The sequence below is a fragment of the Corythoichthys intestinalis genome, chromosome 12, assembly GCF_030265065.1.
Source record: "Corythoichthys intestinalis isolate RoL2023-P3 chromosome 12, ASM3026506v1, whole genome shotgun sequence".
Lineage (NCBI taxonomy): Eukaryota > Metazoa > Chordata > Actinopteri > Syngnathiformes > Syngnathidae > Corythoichthys > Corythoichthys intestinalis.
Genome location: NC_080406.1, coordinates 8972116 through 8993750, shown reverse-complemented (window position 1 = coordinate 8993750; position 21635 = coordinate 8972116). Strand labels below are relative to the sequence as shown.

At 38.9% G+C, this 21635-nt stretch overlaps 1 protein-coding gene across 8 annotated transcripts in view; it reads left to right on the top strand.

Moving 5' to 3' along the window:
* The window catches only part of LOC130927029 (phospholipid-transporting ATPase IH-like), a 120109-nt gene that overhangs the window by 89338 nt on the left and 9136 nt on the right, over positions 1–21635 (top strand). For 2 of the 8 annotated variants that reach the window (XM_057852497.1, XM_057852498.1), the window contains exons 25-30: positions 2705–2840; positions 5535–5558; positions 7575–7640; positions 11234–11337; positions 11431–11596; positions 15596–15713. In XM_057852497.1, the coding sequence (XP_057708480.1) occupies positions 2705–2840; positions 5535–5558; positions 7575–7640; positions 11234–11337; positions 11431–11596; positions 15596–15676 (577 nt within the window). In that variant the 3' untranslated portion in view covers positions 15677–15713. Of the gene's footprint in view, positions 1–2704; positions 2841–5534; positions 5559–7574; positions 7641–11233; positions 11338–11430; positions 11597–11854; positions 13664–15595; positions 15714–21635 lie in introns of those variants that run through there. The other 6 variants (XM_057852495.1, XM_057852494.1, XM_057852501.1 and 3 more) reach the window with 5 other exon arrangements.

The following is a 21635-nucleotide window of genomic DNA, read 5'->3' as shown; positions in this document are numbered from 1 at the left end:
CTTTTCTTCTCAACAAAACTGCTGTAGTTCAGTCAGATTCCTGGGATGTCTGGCATGAATCGCTGTCGTTAGGTCATGCCGTAGCATCTCAATGGGGTTCAAGTCTGGACTTTGACTTGGCCACTCCAGATTGTGTATTTTGTTCTTCTGAAACCATTCTGAAGTACGTACAGTATATACCGTGTTGGCCCGAATCTAAGGCTGTGTTTCTTGCATTGAAATAAGACTGAAAAAGTGGGGAGCGTCTTATATTCGAGACCTAGACATTATATCCATTCACGACGCTAGATGGCGCCAGATATTATTGAAGCAATGTTCTGTCATGAAAGATCTCAGCTACTCTCATGTTTAACCAGTTTGCATTATTTTATTGCAATGTTTTTCCTTATTCAGATTTGTTTCAAGACTACATTTAGACTTCACTTTGATGGTTAATGCAGTCAAGGCCGGCCCAGCCGATACGCAGACTATGCAGCTGCTTAGGGCCCCTGACCACTAGGGGGCCCCCAATCTGGCAACCTCATTTTATACGTTTTTAATAGAGAATCGTGAATCATGTGACGCACATTGCCATTTATCTATGCAAAAATTAATGTTCTTGTCTTTACTATCTGGCAACCTGGGGAGTGACGTTGAACCTGCTTTGCGATGATTGGTGCTCAAACTTGCTTGGAAAATAGATGTACGAATATGTCGAAGAGAATTTATCCTTCTGGAGCAGAGAAACAAAAAATCTGATTAATGTACAAAATATGGACGTATGGGTTGGATTGCATGTATGGGTTTCACAGTACACTGTGATGAAATGGTGGGCCAAAAATATAGGCCCCTTGGCATTATTTTGCTTAGGGCCCCCAAATGGCCTGGGCCGGCCCTGAATGCAGTTATTGCAATTTTGTTGTTTTATCACAATAGATTGGTTTGTTTACATTTCAAAAACCAGAAGCCATTCATTTATGAATGTGATTGAACTTTAGTTTACCTATTTAAATGTTCTGATATTAAGATTTGGATGAGGCAAAATAACATGCTTTTTCTCTCAAATATATTGTTATAATCATTTGTTTCTGATGTACTGTAATTATTTTCTGTATAAAAATTAATTTGGTGTCCAAAAAGTCTTTTTTTCAAACTTGAGTCTTGAAAAACAGGGTCGTCTTATAATCAGGGCCGTTTTATATTCGGCCCAATACGGTAGTTATTTCTGTGTTTTGGATCATTGTCTTGTTGCAGCATCCATCCTCTTTTTTTTTTTAACTTCAACTGTCTGAGAGACGGCCTCAGGTTTTCCTGCAAAACATCCTGATAAACTTTTGAATTCATTCTTCCATTAATAATTGCAATTTGTCCAGGCCCAGAGATAGCTAAACAGCCCCAAATCATTAAGCTCCCTCAACCATGCTTCACGGTGGAGATGAGGTGTTGATTTTGGTGAGCTGTTCTATTTTTTTTTTTTTTTGACACATAGCATTGTGTGTTACTCCCAAACAATTCAACTTTGGTTTCATCAGTCCACAAAATATTTTGCCAAAACTTCTGTAGAGTGTCCAAGTGTCTTTTTGCGAACATTAAACGAGCAACAATGTTGCTGTTTTTTTCGTTTTTTTTTAGACAGCAGTGGAGTCCTCCCATGAACACCATTCTTGGCCATAGTTTTACATGTAGTTAAGATATTGGACTGTGCCAGTGATTTCTGTAACTCTTTAGCAGACACCCAATAGTTCTTTTTTACCTCTCTGAGTATTCTGCGCTGAACTCTTGGCATCATCTGTGGTGGACGGCCATTCCTTGGAGAGAAGCAACAGTGCCAAACCTCTCCATTTGTAGACAACTTCTCTGACTGTCGATTGATGAACATCCAGACTTTTAGAGATGGTTTTGTATCCTTTCCTAGCTTCATACATATCACAATCCTTGATTGCAGGTCTTCAGACAGCTCTTTTGACCGTGCCATGATGCGCATCAGACAATGCTTCTCATTAAGACAATTCTTACCAGGTGTGTGTTTTACAGGGGGCAGGGCAGCTTTAAAACACTCATCAGTGATTGCACACACACCAGACTTAAAATATTTGTTAAAAATTGGTTTCAATTGCTCTTTAAGTCTCCTTAGGCAGAGGGTTCACTTACTTATTTTCCCCCTTCTGTCATTGTTTATAATCGATCCTCAATAAAATATGAATCCCCATTGAGTTGTTTTAGTTAAAGCAGACACTATTTTCACATCTGTGTGATTTTGACAAAGATCAGATCATATTTGATGGTGATTTTATGCAGAAATGTGACAAATTCCAGAAGGTTCAGATACTTTTTCATACCACTGTATTAGCTGAGAAAACTTACAGCCTTATGTGGGCCATACAAGACTCCAATATCCATGTCAGATGAGTCTCTTACTCAGTCGTAGAAGCCAAGGCGACAGTCCAGCAACACCCAATGCCGCCACCAGAGGGCATTGCTCCATCATTCAATGTAATAAAATACCTTTAGACTTTTGTGATAGTTATTTTTTAAAAGGGGTTAATTCCGACTTACACGGAAATTCGGGTTACGTCGCCAGCATTGGACCGGAACTCGTTCGTAACCCAGGGACTGCCTGAATATGAAAACAGTTTTAAAAAAGCCATTCATTGAAGCTGCATCTTATACTCCGATGCACCTTAAAGTGCGGATAATATTCCTTACAACCTTTTTTTCCCCTTAGGGATATCGCCAAAAACTCCCTCCTCTGCTGGCCAGTCTTTCTGTACTGGACATGCCTGGGCGTGTTTGACGCCGTCGTCTTCTTCTTTGGTGCCTACTTCCTATTTGACAATACCACCTTCACCAGCAATGGCCAGGTGAGCATTTTGGAGCAGAAAGGTGTTACGACAACATGACCATTCAGTCTCTATTCTGACCCATGTTGGAGCCAAATGAGTTAATTGGTGTCAATGAGATTTCACTATTTGCAGTCAGGCAGGGGTTAAGTGTACTTTTGATGTAATTCACGCAAATCTTTTTGGATGTTTATTCATGTTTAACATTGTGGTATACATAAGTAAAAAAGCAGTTAAACTAATTTCGTTAATCTGTACAATTAAATGAATGAAAATGTGTCGTCATGTGGTCTTCACCGCGTCATATTCAGGTCAAAACATGTTGTGTTATTATTAACTGATTCGCTCCCAAAAACTTATAAATACGTTCTATTTTTAATTGCTTCAGTGTCCAAAAACGTATTTATACGTCTTTTGCGTTTGTTTTTCACAATCGGCATCTACAGGTTCCCATGTATTTTAGATAGAATGTACAAAGCTCAAAACTAGAGATGTCCCGATCGATCGGGTCCGATTACGTCATTTTCAAAGTATCGGAATCGGCAAAAAAATATCGGCCATGCCTTTTTTAAATATATATATATATATATATATATATATATATATATATATTTTTTTTTTTTTAATTAAATCGTTTTCTAATTGTATTTAACGTTACAAACATAATATGTTACACTCATCCAGAGTCTTTAGTCTAAGCTTAAGGTAGGGTTAACAAATTTATCCCGATTACGGCGGTTATTAATTTTTTAAAAAATGTAACACGTTAAAATAATTAACGCAATTAATGCATGCGCTGCACGACCCTCCCACGCATTGTTACGCTCCATCTGTAATGGTGCCGTCTTACCTATATAGAGAGATAAAAGGCAGCGTAAAATGCGTAGAGTGAATTTTGACAGCCTTTGGAGCCTTTTTTTAATTGGCTAAAGCCTAACAATCCCTCTCCCTATGATTAGAAATATCATGAGAAGCAAGGTAGCAATTGATCTTTTTCTTAACACCTTATGATATTTCCCAACGCAGAGAAGATATATAAATTGGTAGCACTACGCACAGTCATGGTTCCACTTCCCATCATGCATTTGGGCATGGCTACAGTATCATTTACTGACAGCTCAACAAATACACTAGATGGCAATATTTAGTCACAATATACAAAGTCACAAGTCTTTCTATCCGTGGATCCCTCTCACAGAAAGAATGTTAATAATGTAAATGCCATCTTGAGGATTTATTGTCATAATAAACAAATACAGTACTTATGTACTGTATGTTGAATGTATATATTCGTCCGAGTTTTATTCATTTTTTTCCTAATGCATTGCCAAAATGTATATGATCGGGAAAAATTATCAGGAATGATTGGAATTGAATCGGGAGCAAAAAAAAGCAATCGGATCGGGAAATATCGGGATCGGCAGATACTCAAACGAAAACGATCGGGATCGGATCGGGAGCAAAAAAAATGATCGGAACAACCCTACTCAAAACCCATTTTAAAGAGCATACGACAGTGGAAAAAACAGTCTTAAATAGCATTATTATGTGAATTAGAATCATAGTTTGAGACGATTCGACTATATACAACAATTTAGCAAAGCGCAGATGACGAGAAATTAGTCTCTTAATCTGCCGGTTAGCCATGCCTACCATTATAGGGCTCAAGCGTCCCCAACAGGTGGATGACGTCAGCGGGAGAATGGGCTCATCGGTTTTACTATACAGCCAATTGAGGGGGAATTATTCAGAACGAGGAAAACGCGACGAAGAGAGCCGCAAAATGTCATTGTTTCAGTCTCTCTACTCCAATATTTTTACAGGATATTCTTTTTATTCAAGTATTTTTCCCCAATAGTTAAATAAATGGCTTGAGAAGGACCAGTCAGCCCGTCGAGGGGGAACTATTCACAACAAGGAAAACGCGACAAAGAGATCTGCAAAATGTCATTGTTTTTCTGTCTCTTTACTTCAATATTTTTACAGGATATTCTTTTTATCCAAGTATTTTCCCCAACTTCTAAATAAATGGCATGGTCATGACAAATAACAGTCTTGTGCTAAATGGAATATGAAATAATAAAAATGCACTTATTCAGGACGACATGGCAAAATGACTCCATAATGGTCAAAACTGTCGACTTCACCTTTACTGTCGCACCTCCCGAACGATATTTTACGACACCTAAATCGGACATATGTCATTTTCCTTCCCGGGCTTGGAAGAATGTAAACAAGCCGAGAGGCGTGACAGCTAGCCGACATGCTAACCCGAACCGAGTGATGTTTCAAAGTCTTCGAAGCAGAAAATCACACATAACTAGCCCAGATTATTTGACATGACGACTGGGTTGTCGATTGTCTTCGCGGATCGGCAAACCGGCCGGCGGAGAGCAATTTACAGCTCGAGCGAAGAGCCTTGCTCCGGTGAAAATAGCTGGGAGTGAATGAGTTAATGGATTTGCTTTTCACAAACAAAGGGTAGACAACATGAGATGTCCATTCATAACAAAAAGAGCCCGTCTCTTTGTATTAATTTGTATTTGTTTTTTTTATTTATTTGCTCGTTTTTTTTTGTTGTTGTTGTTTTTTTTTTGGGTGAAACCTCATGAAATTGATTTTAATTTTTTTGTGTTGATTTTCTCTTTTTTCTCCCCCTTTCTCTCTGCTTCCTCTCTTTATTTTGCTCTTCTTCCTTCCTTTTGACGCCTCTAGCTCATGACCACCAACACGCAGATGGTAAGGCTGTCTTCCTACCTCTCCGTGCTCTGTCTTTCCAAATGCCCTTTTAAGTTTTGATGTCTTTTTTTTTTAAGTTCCATCTTCATTTCAGTGTGTAGTCTCCCACCACCTCATTGTTCTATGCAACTCCTAAACGCTTCCTCACATGATGCCTGTGTTTTGATGTGGTAGCGAATAGAATAACACCGTAGATCATGATCCTTTCAGACTATGGCTTGTCTATGGTGTCTTTGTACTTGTCCGTTTTTGTGTGTTAATGTGGTCACGTAGTTGCACAAATGATCTCTGTCTAGCTATGCGGACTGGACTAGGAAGAAATTTTAGCCAAGGCAAATTTACTTGTACAACACGATTCAACAATAAATCAAATTGATTTACGTCACATTAAAATTCAGCAGCACTCGCTGCTCGGTAGGGAAAGAAACTAGAGTGCCAGAAGTCAAGTCTTCAAACACAAGCAGTTACCAAAAAAAAAAAAAAAACAAATAGAACTAAACTCAATTTTTCACTAGTGTTTTTCAACTAAGCAAGTGTCGCTAGGATGACAAAAAGTCATATTTTCACATATGATCGCAGGCTTCTCTAGCTCTATTCATTTATATAATTACTCTTTCACTTCTGATAAATTGATACTATTGATTCCTGAAACCAATATTTAGTTAACTATATAATTCATATTGCACCGAGGATCTATTTCTGTGCCATAATAAGTTCCATTTCGGGGAGTCTTTAACTAGGATCGTACTTCAGCAACATGGAGACCCTTGTGTGTAAGCATAAAAAAATATGGAGGTAGATTTGTGTCTTTATTATTCAATCAAAAAAAGTTGCTTTAATCAAAAAATATATTTTCAATTAAAAAATGTCACTTCAATAAAAAAAAAATGTCTGAATTCAAAAATGAATTTGAGATTTAAAAATAAAAAAAAACATTTTAAAAATATTTTTATTTTTTATTTAATTTTTTTTTTTTTTGTTTGTTTTTGTTTTTTTGATTGAAGCAATTTTTTTAATTGAAGTAATGTTGTTTCGCGTTTTGACCACAATTTTGGCAAGGACATTTGTGTCTTTATTATTCAATTAAAAAATTTGGTGTTTCAAACAAGCAAAAAAGTATTTACAAAAGAATTCAAACAAAACAAAAATCAATCATTTTTGAATGCGAATAAATATTTGCGACTCAAAAATTTGCATTTGGACACTTTTTTTCATTGACAATTTTTTTTTTTTTTTTTTTTTTTTTTTTTGATTGAAGCAATCCTTTTTGAGTTTGGGCCATATTATGGGTAGAACACCTGTGTCTAAATCATTCAGTCCCCCAATAAATTGCTTCAATCAAAAAAAATATTTTCAATCAAAGAAAAAATTCATTTGCAAAATTAAAACTCCCCCCCTAAAAATAATGTTCAATTTTTGGGGGGGAAATATTATTTTTATTAAATTTTTTTTTTTTTTTTCTTGAACGTACTTTTTAAGTTAAAAAAGTTTTTAACTTACTTTTTTTTTTTTATTAAATCATTTTGAGACCAAGGTTGCACTTCGCATCGGTCAGACATGTTTTGAGTGACAAGTGGCTACACCAATGGTGTATTTCTGAAAAGCTTGAAGAAGCAAGAATCATGCCCACCACTCGTCGGGCCGTCCCAAGCAGTCACCTCAGTCCTAGCCAAAAATAGCGCGCCTCAGGCAGACGACAGGATCTGTGCGAGATGTGCTCCTCCATCTCATAATTTGACTCAACACGGGAAATATTATTAGTATTTACTTTTTTTGTTTGAATAATAAACATACAAATCTACCTCCATAGACAAAATGTTAAGGAAGAACTACTTAAACTAATCTCAAACCCAACAAGTCTTTTTCTCAATAATTTTATTGGTCATACGAATTGTAATGAACAGGCCTTTTTCTGTGTCTTATAGAAAGGTAACAAACTTCTAACTAATCCACCAGTGTGAAATATGTATGTGATCAAGTATAAAATCTGTCTCTTTTCTTCCATTCTCCTTGCAGATGTTTGGCAACTGGACCTTCGGGACTCTTGTTTTCACTGTGCTAGTGTTCACCGTGACACTCAAGGTATTGTTTGACATATATCGAAAGTTACGAATGTAACTACAGGTCTTTGACTGCCGTATGACCGCCACAGGACGTTGCAGAAAGCACTGAATAATCCCTGCGCCAGAAGGGATCTTTCAGTGCTTTCAGCAACGCCCTCTGGCGGTCAGCAGGGTTGAAATAGAACTTCATTTTAAATGTGGTGAATGATGGACTACATACGACTGGAGCAAAGCCATTGACATAGACCAGCAACTTTAGATACTCAAAGGGACGTTTTGACCCTCTACCACAAAAAAACAAACGTGAATACCAGGAGCCACAAGTCTTTTGATATCTACCACAGAACCATCTAACCATATTGGCACAAAGAATACATTGTTTTATTTATCTACGCAGTAGATTGCCTATTGTGGTCCCAAATAATTTATTTAGGGCTGTCAAAATTATCGCGTTAACGGGCGTTAATTAATTATTTAAATTAATCACGTTAAAATATTTGACGCAATTAACGCAGATGCCCCGCTCAGACAGATTTAAATGACAGTACAGTGAAACGCTCACTTGTTGTGTTTTATGGAGTTTTGCCGCCCTCTGCTGGCGCTTGGGTGCGACTGATTTTATAGGGTTCAGCACCCATGAGCATTGTGTAAGTAATTATTGACATCAACAATGGCGGGCTACTAGTTTATTTTTTTATTGAAAATTTTACAAATTTTATTAAAACGAAAACATTAAGAGGGGTTTTAATATAAAATTTCTATAACTTGTACTAACATTTTTCTTTTAAGAACTACAAGTCTTTCTATCCATGGATCGCTTTAACAGAATGTTAACAATGTTAATGCCATCTTGTTGATTTATTGTTAATAAACACATACAGTCCTTATGTATCGTATGTTGAATGTATATATCCATCTTGTGTCTTTCCATTCCAACAATAATTTACAGAAAAATATGGCATATTTTATAGATGGTTTGAATTGCGATTAATTGCGATTAATTACGATTAATTAATTTTTAAGCCGTAATTAACTTGATTAAAATTTTAATCGTTTGACAGCCCTAAATTTTTTTTTAGCACAGCACCACAATCTTCAAATTTTGAATTACATATTAAAATTTTACAATGTAATTTAACCCTTTTAGGGACAGCTTTAGCAATTATTTTTATTAATAAAGAAAAAAAAATAATAACAAATGAATTTCCAAATTAATAAAATGTTAAGTAAATCTAAATTACCGTATTGGCCCGAATACAAGACTGTGTTTTTTGCATTGAAATAAGATTGAAAAAGTGGGGGTCGTCTTATATTCGCGGTCTAGACATTATACCCATTCACGACACTAGATGACGCCAGATATCATTAAAGCGATGTTCTGTTATGACAGATCTCAGCTACTAGTTTAACCAGTTTGCATTATTTTGTTGCAATGTTTTTCCTTATTCAGATTTGTTTCAAGACTACACTTATAGTTAGACTTCACTTTGATGGTGCATGCAGTTATTGCAATTTTGTTGTTTTATTACAATAGATTGGTTTATTTACATTTCTAAAACCAGAAGCCATTCATTTACGAATGTGATGGCACTTTAGTTGACATATTTAAATGTTCAGATATTAAGATTTGAATGAGGCAAAATAACATGCTTTTTTCTCTCAAATATATTGTTATAATCATTTGTTTCAGATCTACTGTAATTATTTTCTGTATAAAATTAATTTGGTGTTCAGAAAGTCTTTTTTTTCAAACTTGAGTCTTGAAAAAGAGGGGGTTGTCTTATAATCAGGCCCGTCTTATATTCGGGCCAATACGGTAATCAAGTTGAAATGAATAAAAACAGAAGTACACTCTGGTTATGGCCCAAGTAACACTCAAAAGTAGATTTTTTTTTTCATAGTATTTAACTCATTGGATGTCATTAACAGACGTCCAATTCATTTAAACTGGGCATAATGGCCGTAAATACTCATGTTTCAAGCCATTGACTGACTCTGTTGAACAAACATTCATTCGCCACTCCCAGTCAAAATGGACTAGACTTCCAGTGCCGCCAATGGCTGCCAATGAGCTCAATTGTCTAAGTCGGTGGTTTTCAACCTTTTCTGAGTCATTTATTGGAAAAACCAAACACGTTCCAAAATTACTTTCTTGGCAGTACATTTGATTATAAAATAATTTCTCAGTATTTATACTTTCTCAGTTTGACATTTGTTGCCTGGCTCTGCCAGACTGTTCTCTCTGTATTTTTCAAACACTGAGAGAAAGGTCTGGGAACCAGCCCATTAACGGCCTCTCGAGCAGGTACAAAATCAATCGACAAATCAGATTAGTTTATTTGCGTGGCGTGTTCTTAACGAGCAACGTCACTCTTGCGCGTCGAAAGTCGTCTCCAAAACAACACAGATGGTGAACGGGAGTGCCGAGAATATGTTCCAATCCACGGTTAAATCAGTTTTAAATTACCAAAAACACATCGACACGAGTCACTGACAACAGTCTGTCTCAAGCTAGCCATGTTGAATAAACTCCGCTCTCTTCGTATGTTTACTTCCGCACGCAAGTCCCTCGTCCTGCCCTCGTCGTTTTACTAACGTCACGTCTGCCCGTCGCTGATTGGTCCACTCCGCTGTCTGTTTGCAGTGGCTTGCTCCACCCTGGAAATTGTATCCGCGTGAATGGTGGCCAGACTCAATAGCTCGAATAGCGGTGAGTCTGGTGTACCAGGCAATGACGTTTGAGCCTGCTTAGATGAACACAGAGCCGATGTCCTGGCAGGAATGCTCTTCAACACCTCTCAGTCTCTCTGTTTTTATTTTTTTTAGAGCAGTTAGGCTTGAAAAACTCAGAATTATCAGACAGGGGGACTTTAGCAATGTCTTTAACCGCATCAGGGCCGAGCATCTCGCTGACAATGGCTTTGCAGGCAGGTAGTATTAATGTGTCTGCCACAGTGTGGGACTTTTTGGATTTAGCAACAAGTTGAGCAACAAGGTAACTGGCTTTGAGGGGTTTCTCTTTAACTTTGTAGTTTTTCTCAAAGAAGTTGCCTGTTTCTCTGTGTTTTCACAAAGGAGAACAAAACAGTCCATGAACTTGTTTTGAAGCGACAAGTGTTTCATTTGGAGATGACGTTTAAGCTTGCTTGGCACCATGGCGCTGTCAGATAGCTACTCGTGTCACGTTCAAGAACTGTTCGGCTCTCTAGCCATCAGCCACCTTGCTATCCTCGACAATGTGTTGGAATAAAAACACGGGCAGGTTTGAAAGTCGTCACATATGGATAAAATGGAAAGGACCCTTTCGTGTATATCAACACTTGACGAGTCTAATCAAATGATGTACAGTAGACGTGCTGGGGTCCACATTGTCGCGGACAGCGAGTTGGCTGATGGCTAGAAATCCGAGCAGTTTTTGAACGCGACACGAGCAACTTCCTACCTACTCCTTCTTTCCTACTGCAACCCTCTCCGACAACGTAAAAAAAAAAAAAAAATGCGACATTGGATAATTTCTCACGACACACCGGTTGAAAAACACTAGTCTAAGTCTTAAGCTTAGACAAATGAGCATGTGATTATAATGTGCTTATAAATATGTTGTTTGTCCAGCTCGCCTTGGACACGCACTACTGGACCTGGATCAACCATTTTGTCATCTGGGGCTCTCTCCTTTTCTATGTGATCTTCTCGCTCCTTTGGGGAGGCATCATTTGGTAGGATTCGATGAACATTTTCCATCTCCGATAATGCCGACATCGATTTGTGCCTTGCTGAAGAATGGAATCTCATCTGTTCTTGTTGCGTAGGCCCTTCCTCAACTACCAGAGGATGTATTATGTCTTCATGCAAATGCTATCCAGCGGGCCGGCCTGGCTTAGCATCATCTTGCTCATCACGGTCAGCCTGCTTCCTGATGTCATTAAGAAGGTCCTCTGCAGGGCCGTATGCCCTACAGCCACTGAGCGTACTCAGGTGAGACTCTGTCGGAATGAATTCTGATCCCATATCTGTTTTCAGTAGCTTAAAAATCCTTCGCTTACATAGAGTCCATACAGGCTGCCTCTTTCCATGATTAAACACTGACAGGATTAAAGTGCCTGTGACACCATAAAAAAAATCTTAAATAACATTAGTATGTGAATTAAAATCATATTTTGTGAAGATTCAACTATATACAACAATTTGGCAAAGATTAGATGACAAAAATGAGTTTTTCAATCTGCTGTTTAGATACTCCTGTCATTATAGCGCTCTGGCGCCGCCATCGAGATGATGATGTTGGCAGAGTAACGAGTTCAGCTGATTTATAATTCAGCCCAATGGAGGAGGAAGATTCAGAACGAGGAAAATGAGAGAGCAGCAAAATGTCATCATTGTTTTTATCTATCTACTCCAATATTTTTACAGAATATTATTTTTATGTACTGTAATTTTCGCACTATAAGGCGCACCTGACTATAAGCCGCTATCCACCAAATTTGGCACGAAAATGACATTTGTTCACAAATAAGCCACGCTGGACTATAAGCCGCAGCTGTCCTCACTGTTTTATGGGATATTTACGCCAAAAGATATTAACCGGTAAAAAACTTTATTTGACAGCAGCATCATACGATTGTCATAAGACTAAATGAACCACCATGAAACAATGAAGCTTTGCAGCCAAAGATTCATTGCTTCAAGAAGCTTTAATTGGCCATCACTGCTCCTTTGGGGTCGACGGATAACCTCTGCTGCCACCTGCTGTCAACACTGTTGCTGTCCAACCTGCCTCCTAGCATGCATTGCAGCACTACAGATGTAAATAACAATCAAAATTCATGTTCTGTACTAATTATTTCTTCAGTTACTGTTCTAGTTGTTTCTTTAATTGTTAGAAATGGTATTTGGTAACACTTTATTTGACAGATGTGTCATAAGACTCATTAGAAAATCATAACTATGACATGACACTGTCATGAGCATTAATGAATGCTTACAACAGATGTCATTTAGTGTTATCTGGCGAATTATCACACTTTTGAATGGATGTAAAAGAGCCAAGCTGGACATAAATGGATGACACTTAATGACATAAGCATTCAGTAATGCCCATTTTAGTGTCATGTCATAATTATGACAGTGTTATGACAGTGTTATGACAACACTGTCAAATAAAGTGTTACCTATTAACCCAAATAAATCAACAAATAAACCGCATTGGACTATAACCCGCAGGATTCAAAATGAGGGAAAAAAGTAGCGGCTTATAGTCCGGAAATTACAGTAAGTATTTTCCCCAATTGCTAAATAAATAGAATGGCATTCTTGTGCTAAATGGAATATGAAATATTAAAAATGCATTTATTCAGTACGACAGGGCTAAATTACTGCATAATGGTCAAAACTACCGACTTCTTAAACCTCTCGAACGGTATTTTATGCCACAGGAGTTAGTCTGCTCTTGTCATTTCCCTGCTGGGACTCGGACACAATGAAAGAGTGTAAACAAAAGAGTATGAGAGCTGTGCTACATGCTAACCGAAACCGAGCGGGTCTTCCAAGTCTCTTCCTCACCTTTCGAAAACAAAAAATCACACATCCAACTCATGTCACACACGGCGGCGGGGGTGCTAGCCTTTACCAATCGGCCAGCCGCCTGCGGCGAGCAAGTTTCGGCTCGTCGTTGAACGCAGAAAATGGCGCATTCTCAGCGGACAAACCAGCCGACGTCGGAGCGCGTGGCTGCCCATGCTCAAGCCGAGGATGGTGCTCACTCGGCAGACACACGGAGAGGGCCGAGAGGGGTTGAAGTCTCTACACAATCGAGAACTGCAGACGAGAGCACGTGGCTGCCCGACCGAGCACGGATGCTCATCGGCCGGGGACCATGGTGTGCAACAAGCCGCCAGTCGTAGGCCGAGGGATGCGGCCACTCCCGCCTTTTCGGTGGACAGGGAGCATTGTCACCCACAAAATGCAAACCACCTCCTTATTAAGACGTGTGCCATAATTCCAGTATTTTACATAATATAAAAGATGTAGCTTACTCAATTCCTTGTCCATCCAATGGTCCTACATTTGTCTGACTTGTTTTGACCATTCTTCGTGGTGAACAGGATCTTTTTGAAACCCAAAAAGTCTCACACACCTCTCCCTGGTGCAGCAACAAAAGCCTGCAGCACATTGGGCTGGCGTGATACGAAAGAAAAATAAACAAATTAATCCGCAAAATCAGCTGAATCCCCAGTCCCTTCTGCATAATATAGTAATAGCTGTATTGTGAAGATGATTAGTCCGCTGACGTCACATTATCCTTCTGCCTCAATCCAGACTCTGGCCGGTAGTCACTCATTTTCATGGCGTGGGATTAAAAAAAATTGAATAAATATTTCGATCGCTTCCACACACATCCAAGTGTCAATTTCATTCAGGAGAATAAAATACAGTGTGAAATAAACATGCTTTTTGCTAGTGATGCATGATAATATATTTTTCAGCCGATATCGATAACCGATAATTTCCTGCCCCTTCCACCCGATAACCGATAATGTCACGCGGATAATTCTATTCAAATATGTATGTAAAATTTTCAAGTATACAAAGATCAAATATTACTGTGCAAAAATGTAATTTAGTGCTATTTTTTTTTCCACATCAAATGTGAACAAGTAGTAAATTCCAACATCTAAACAATAGCAATGACATTGTGTAACGGTAAGCTTTTGGCAACAATTACTTCGAGAGTAAACACCCAAGTTGCACAAAAATGCCTTTAAAAGTAAGCCATTCCTAACATATATCACATTACTACACTGCAAAAAAAAAACCTTAAAACTAGCAGAATTGGACAAATTTTTTGATTGCGCACATTTGGAGGGTAAAGCAAGTATATAATTATCGGATTGCATTATCGGTTGAATTTCAATTTATCTGGATTATCTGTGTGACGTCATAATTGCCATTATCGGCCGATAATTATCGGTGACCGATATTATCGTGCATCTCTACTTTTTGCCGTCATAGGCACTTTAAAAGTTCCCCATCGTAGTGATGGAAATGCGTCAGTAGGGGGTGCTGGTGGGAGGTAATGCAACATGGAATAGGGGCCTATGATTAATTTTACAAGTACAATTGCAGTTGTTTTAAACAGTTGTAACCCTGTCTTTATCATGTTTTTGTATATTAGGTTTGTATATTATGGCTTGTTTTTTTTTTCATTCTTATTGGGCTACCCAATTTCACTGATTCACAAAAAAATGACGCAGGGCGTAAAGCCCAAAACAGTCCAAATCATCAATCAAACCTGCATCGGGAGTCATGAAGGGAGGTACCGATCCACCTCAAGAAGTCTGGAAACGGTGTACATGATGATAGCTCATGTTTGAGGCTGAAGGCGAGCATTCGAGTGATGCAATTGGTCTGCAACAGCACTATAATATGGCGTTCTTGTTTATTATGGCATAAGTTATTGAAGTATTGAATTGTTATTAAAATGCATTTGCACTGAAAACTTGATTAAAAATGCCCAAGTAGCGAAAATAGGATCCACCTAAACTGAATTAAGCACTTCGAGTCCCACCTCGACAATATTGCCCCTCCCCATTGTTATAGCCTAAAAATTATATCACAATATTGTAACAAAATTTGCATATAAAGTGATGTAGTGATTAACATCAGATGCCAAATGTAATGTTGAAAATTTCAATTAAATTTTTCACATTTAAGCATCATCAACAAGACGCTGCATTCAGTTGATCTAGTTTATCCTTCAATGAACCCCACTGGATGATGAATGAAAGCACTGACACTCTTTTTCCTGCTCTGCTTTTGTCTTTTCATCTCTAACAAACAACCATAAACACATTTCTACCCTCCGACATCTATTTTTTTCCATTCTGGCTTCTAACGCCGATTTCATTAACTGTCGTCCTCCCTCCATGTCCTCACCCTCACTGATTCCACCCTGTGCAACACATGGTTAACCAACAGTCCACTCCTCGCCCGTGCCTTACTGTGGAGCCCTCCACCATCTTCATGCTTTCTCAGTCGTCCAGCAGAATGAGTTTCTGATTGAGCCAAACAGACGAAGGAGGAGCAAGAAGAGCAGGTGACTCTCTTTAGGCCTTTAAAGCAATCTACCTGCGCTGCATCACCTTACTCAGGGGTGTCCAGACAAAAAAAATCAAAGGATTAATTTGTTAAAGGATCAGAATTGGGTAAAAAGGATTGGGTTTTTAAAATATATTTATTTTTTCGTAAGAACTCATTGGCTGCCGTTGAAGGTGATAGGCGTCCAATGTAATTTGACTGGGAGTGCTGGCAGCAATTTTTCGCTTGAAACGGATTTGATGTCTACAATGGAGCAAATAAGTATTTCGTCAACCACCAATTGTGCAAGTTCTCCTACTTGAAAAGATTAGAGAGGCCTGTAATTGTCAACATGGGAAACCTCAACCATGAGAGAGAGAATGTGGGAAAAAAAACAGAAAATCACATTATTTGATTTTTTAAAGAATTTATTTGAATGAATGAATCTGCCTGTCAAAGACATACCGTAATTTCCCGAATAAAAAGCGCACTTTTTTTCCCCAAAATCAACTTGTAAAATCATGGTGCGCATTATAAACGGGTACATGGATGGAGACAGAAATATATATATATTACATAGATATATAAACCAATTTTTTTTATAATTGACACGGCCACGTTGTGTTGAAGAAACGTATGCGGCGACCCGTTGCCGACCATTACGGTACGTGACGTCACCATTTTGTTTCGGTAATACTTCACTCTAATCGGCCGAATGATTTAGTCTGTGTTAAATTCTGCTTTTTTTACTCTTCATAAAGCACGGAATTTAGTTTCTTAAACTCATTTGAGTCAACGTTTATTGCAGCTCCGCAACTCTGACCATAACAAATGTAAGCACACAGACTTCCTGTGTCCGTCAACTATATCTGTCCCGCAGAAAAATCAATCCCAAATAACAATAGTTCCTATTGTTATTGTCGTGGTCACAGCGATGAGCTCTCACGGATTTCCGACTTACGTTCTCACTTTCATTTTACCGTATCAATCCATGAAAGAAACATTTATTCATCATGATGAAACGAGCAAGTTATACAGCAGCCTTTAAAAGAAAAGTCACATCTGTTTTGTTTTCTTCTAGATTCTGGTAAGCTGGAGAAGTTGTCAAATCGTATTATTATCGTAAATATTGTCAGTTTATGGTAATGTTTTGAACTACCAATATGCTATGCTTGTGCTGTGTTTCACCAGTCAGTAAAATGACATTTCTGTATCTGTACACGAGCTCTGTTTTCTTGTATTCTTCTATTTATTGGTGCTAAAATTAGGGTGCGCGTTATAAACAGGTACAATATTTTTCCCTAGATTTTACAAGTAAATTTGGGGTGCGCATTATACACGGGTGCGCCTTATATTCGGGAAATTACGGTAGATTAACATATGTGATAGATTAACAAATGATTAGACAAATCAAAAGAAACCGTAAAATTCAACTCTGCATCCGTGATGATGTCCCGCAGTAAACTAGGGTTTTAAAACTTTTGTTGTTGATAACCTATACCAGGGGTCCCCAGCGACCGGGCCGCGGACCGGTACCGGTCCGTGGCGCATTTAGCACCAGGCCGCGCAGAAATAATAAATGATTTATGAAGGACCGCATTCTGGCCTATTGACTTTGGCCTGTGCCGCTTAACACACCAATATCCCTGTCTACTCTAGATATACAACTACAGGATAGGAGGTCGTTGATTGGGCTGTTAGCACTAAATCTCGTTTTGTATATCTATGCGCGCTTGGACTCGATAATAACGTATGACGTAAGTCGTCGCCAATCACATTTCTTCCCGGAAATAATTAGCCTCCACACTAGAATGACTGAATAACAGACGTCTTTGGACAGACTTTTTACGGGGCAAAGGGAACCTGACGAGCCAGAAGATGTGCCTACAACCTCGAAGAAAACAAAATTTATGCAACTTCCCAATCACTAAAGACCCACGAACTGCGAAGGAATGAATTCGTGACCCGTATGTGAATAAACCCAGTGATTCGAGCATGTCTGTGCAACAGGAATAGAGATCGCAAATCACGGCGACCTTAAAGGGTATGTAACGGCAAAGGGGGTGTGAGACATCAATAGAACCGTTATGTGCCAAGATAACAAATATTGATAAAGTTTTTTAAAAATCAATCACATTAATGAGCAATTATCGAAAAGAGATCGAAAATGACGAACATTTACGAAAGTGTTCCGGGTGCCATTGTTTTTTTATCGACGAGAGAGTAGCGTTCGGGTTTGTTTGACCAAAACATCACTAAAATGGTTCAAAACTGCTGTGCTATGTGGTGTACAAATAGCTATTTATCGGAATATAGTATCCATGAGTTCCCGAACGCGAAAAAAAAAAAAGCTGGACTACGCAGACAATGGGTAAAGTTAGTCCGTGCAAAGAGGGCTAATTTTCTAGACCCAGCCTCCGGCACGGTTTTCTGTTATTTTCCACCTGAAAGCTTCTCGAACTATGGACAAGTGAAATCGGGTTTTGCTGCAAGATTGCTGCTCAAAGCAGATGCGGTGCCCACCATACACGCGCAGCCACCTAAATGTCCCGAGATATCAAGAAAGAGGACGATGACTGGCAAAGGAGGCTAAGGCTAAGCAAAGGAGGGGAGCAGCCAAGCTCGAAATGGCCAGAGTGAGTACTCCTTTATAATTAAAAAAAATCACGCATTGGATACAGGATACACATGTATAAATTATCGCTCGTAAAATATATAGAACAAATCCTCTGATCCCATTCATATTTGTGTCTGTTGGCAGAGCGAAAAACTATGATAGCGCAATAAATGATAATTATTCTATACATTATTTTGCGGTCACGGTGTATCAGCTTCACAAAAAGAAATGCAAAAAATATCATTCGTTGTTTCCCACACGATCTGCTGCCGATGTTTCATCAGTGTCATTGCTCCCCTCAATGACTGTTTCATTACGCTGCATTGGCGTTCGTTTGGGCTCAAATTGGTAACCTAAAACACCAATTTAAGCTTCGTAACTCTCCTCGTCACCATTAGATGAACATTCGTTACGTCCTTCTACGTCGGATTCGTCACTGAAACTAGAAACAAAATTGTCTGCCATCATCGCCACCATTCAGTATTAAAACACTGAGCCTTTTTTCTTGTTGAAGAAACACCCCTCACTGTCAATTCTGAATTTTCTTTTATTGACAACGAGGGGTGTTTCTTCATGAGGGAACCTGGAACATGTGCAGGACGAACACAATGCAACAGCATAAACAGCTCAAAACACCGCTAATTCTCCCCTCACTAGAAGGAATTATATTGATGCAGACAGGCGCTGCCCCCCTAGTAGCCGGTGGCACTCTCTTCACTTGAAATGACGTCACACACACAATCTGCCAGATCTCGGGCGCCGGTCGTTTTAGCTTGACAATCGAGCCAAATTTCTCTCATTTTCTTGTGTGTAATTACACGAAGTGGCATGATATGAATACAAAAGGCATGTGTTTATGGATAAATGATGGAATATTAACATTTTCCCAGGGCATGACATACTCTTTAAACGTACATTTAAGACAACAACTCTACCGAAGTTCTGGATTAAAGTCATTTCGGAATATCCTGACATCGCTAGGAGCGCGCTGAAAACTGTTACAATTTCCAACATCGTGTATTTGTGATGCTAGCTTCTCTCACTCTCCCATCTCGGGACCATCTCGTCTAGGGATGGGAATCGAAATCCGATTCCAATTCGGAACCGGTTGCGAGTGTTTCGAGGCCTCGACATCACAATGAAAAAGCCTTAACGATCCCTTTAACGATTCCTGAAGACGCGTATTGCGTCGTGACGTGTGTTGTTGTCCAGACGCATCAAACTAACATGGCGCCAAGAACCACTCGCTCCAAAGTTTGACTACACTTCACCAGGAAAGAGTGTGAAAATGAAAGGTTACGACGGGTAAGCACGAGCATTGCAGCCCTAAACATAACAATGACAGCACGTAGGTTCAAACGCTCGAAAGTGTGTCTTCACTTCACGAGGAAAAATTACAACAAAGCGACTTGCAGTCATTGCTAGGTGGAGCTAACTGCATCGGGAGGGAATAAGACTGTGCTGTCCTCACAGAGAGGTTAAGGCTCACTCCTGGCTATACAGCTAGCTAAACTCCCAAATGACGATGCAGAAGACGTTGGTATAATTTGCTGACTTTATTCAACCATCACTTGAAGAGTGAAACTAAGAATAGAAATGAAACAAATCAATTTCGTCCCCAATAACAAACAGGTTTGCATCAACGTAAATCAGCGATGATTAGCTGCTAATAACACTATGGTTAGCATTCGTTCGCTAGCATTAGCACACCGTTCAAACCACTACACAACTGGATTTAAGTGTCCGATCGCGAGTGGAAACACAACAACAACAACACAAAAGATGATACATACAGGCGTTGCCTCTGTAGATATTAACATTAACAAAGAACGTAGGCTCGTAGAAGTGTTTCCCTCTCTCACTAACTCACTCACTCACTTGGATGCGGCATTTCTTCTATGGGTGTAAGCGCGCTCTTCTTCACGTGAGCGCGTTCTTATTCGCGTGAGGAAGCGCAGGGGCGCCCCCACTTGAGTGTGTAAGTGCCACAAAAACTAAAAGGCATGCAATACAATGTAATGGTAAAATAATACACGTTAACCCAGCAGTACCCAAACTGCGGCCCGCAGCCCAAATACAGCCCGCCTCCACATTTGGTCCGGCCATTTTGAATTTTTTAAATTTTCTCAATCGTGTTATTTATTTTCTGGCCTTTTCCTTGAAGAATTCAGAGAGGGTTATTTGGTTATTATCTATTTAATTAATAGTGTTTTTATTATTAATTATTATTATTATAAAGAATCCAGAAAGGGTTATTTGATTGTGGCTTTCTGAAAAACAATAATTTTTTACATTTATGCACTTCTGCAATCGTCACACTTTTTCTGTTACAAACTGACCCCGGCCCCTCATCAGAGAAGGGAAAAGTTATGTGGCCCTCACAGGAAAAAGTTTGGGGACCCCTGCTTTAACACATATTGCCAAAGGCAGAACAACAACCTATCTGCCAATATATACCAATATTTTTTATTTCTATTAGATAAACGTTTCAGTAAAATGTTACACATTCTTGTGTATTTGCCACTTATTGCCACAGTTAACATTGAGGCTTTGGGCCTCTTTTGATCTCGTTGTGAGTTTGTAAGGTTGTGACTTCTGATTAAACAAACTCGATGTCAATCAAAACGTTTGTTCTTCTTTTTCCCCAAATTAGAATCGATAAGATAATCGATAAAGAATCGAATCGTTAAGCAATATCGATAATGGAATCGGAATTGTAAAAATCCTATCAATTCCCATCCCTAATCTCGTCTCAACGAAACAAACTCAGGCCTCCCACTGATTCAGCGGGTGAGTTGTATTTTTTTCCCTGCACTTAACACGACGGGGCTAAAAGCAAATGCTATTTTATATTTGTTGTATTTTTCTGCCGCACAAAGTTCCGACAAAGTTGGCATGCGCGTAACGTTAAAAAGGACCGCGAATGCAGCGATTTCAAAGTACACACTACAAACTTTCTTTAAAGAAAGAAATATTAACTTACGTTTGCCATGTTAGGTGCACACAACAACTGCACGTAGCCCTCTCACGTCACGACTTCGCCGTGTCGTTAAGCATTAATTTACGCCATTTCCGTGTTGCACATGTATGTTTGTGATGTAAATAGTTTTTTTTAGCACCATTGGATAACACTGAGAGTCCAACTGAATATAAAAAAGGGCTTTTTTCACCGGCAAAGCTTTGGGAGCAAAATTTTATAAGGGTGCAAAATTTGACAGGACACCGGTCCGTGAAAAAAAGACCCAAATCACACCGGTCCGTGGTGCAAAAAAGGTTGGGGACCCCTGACCTATACAACCTGAGGGGCAATCGACGTAAAGACTT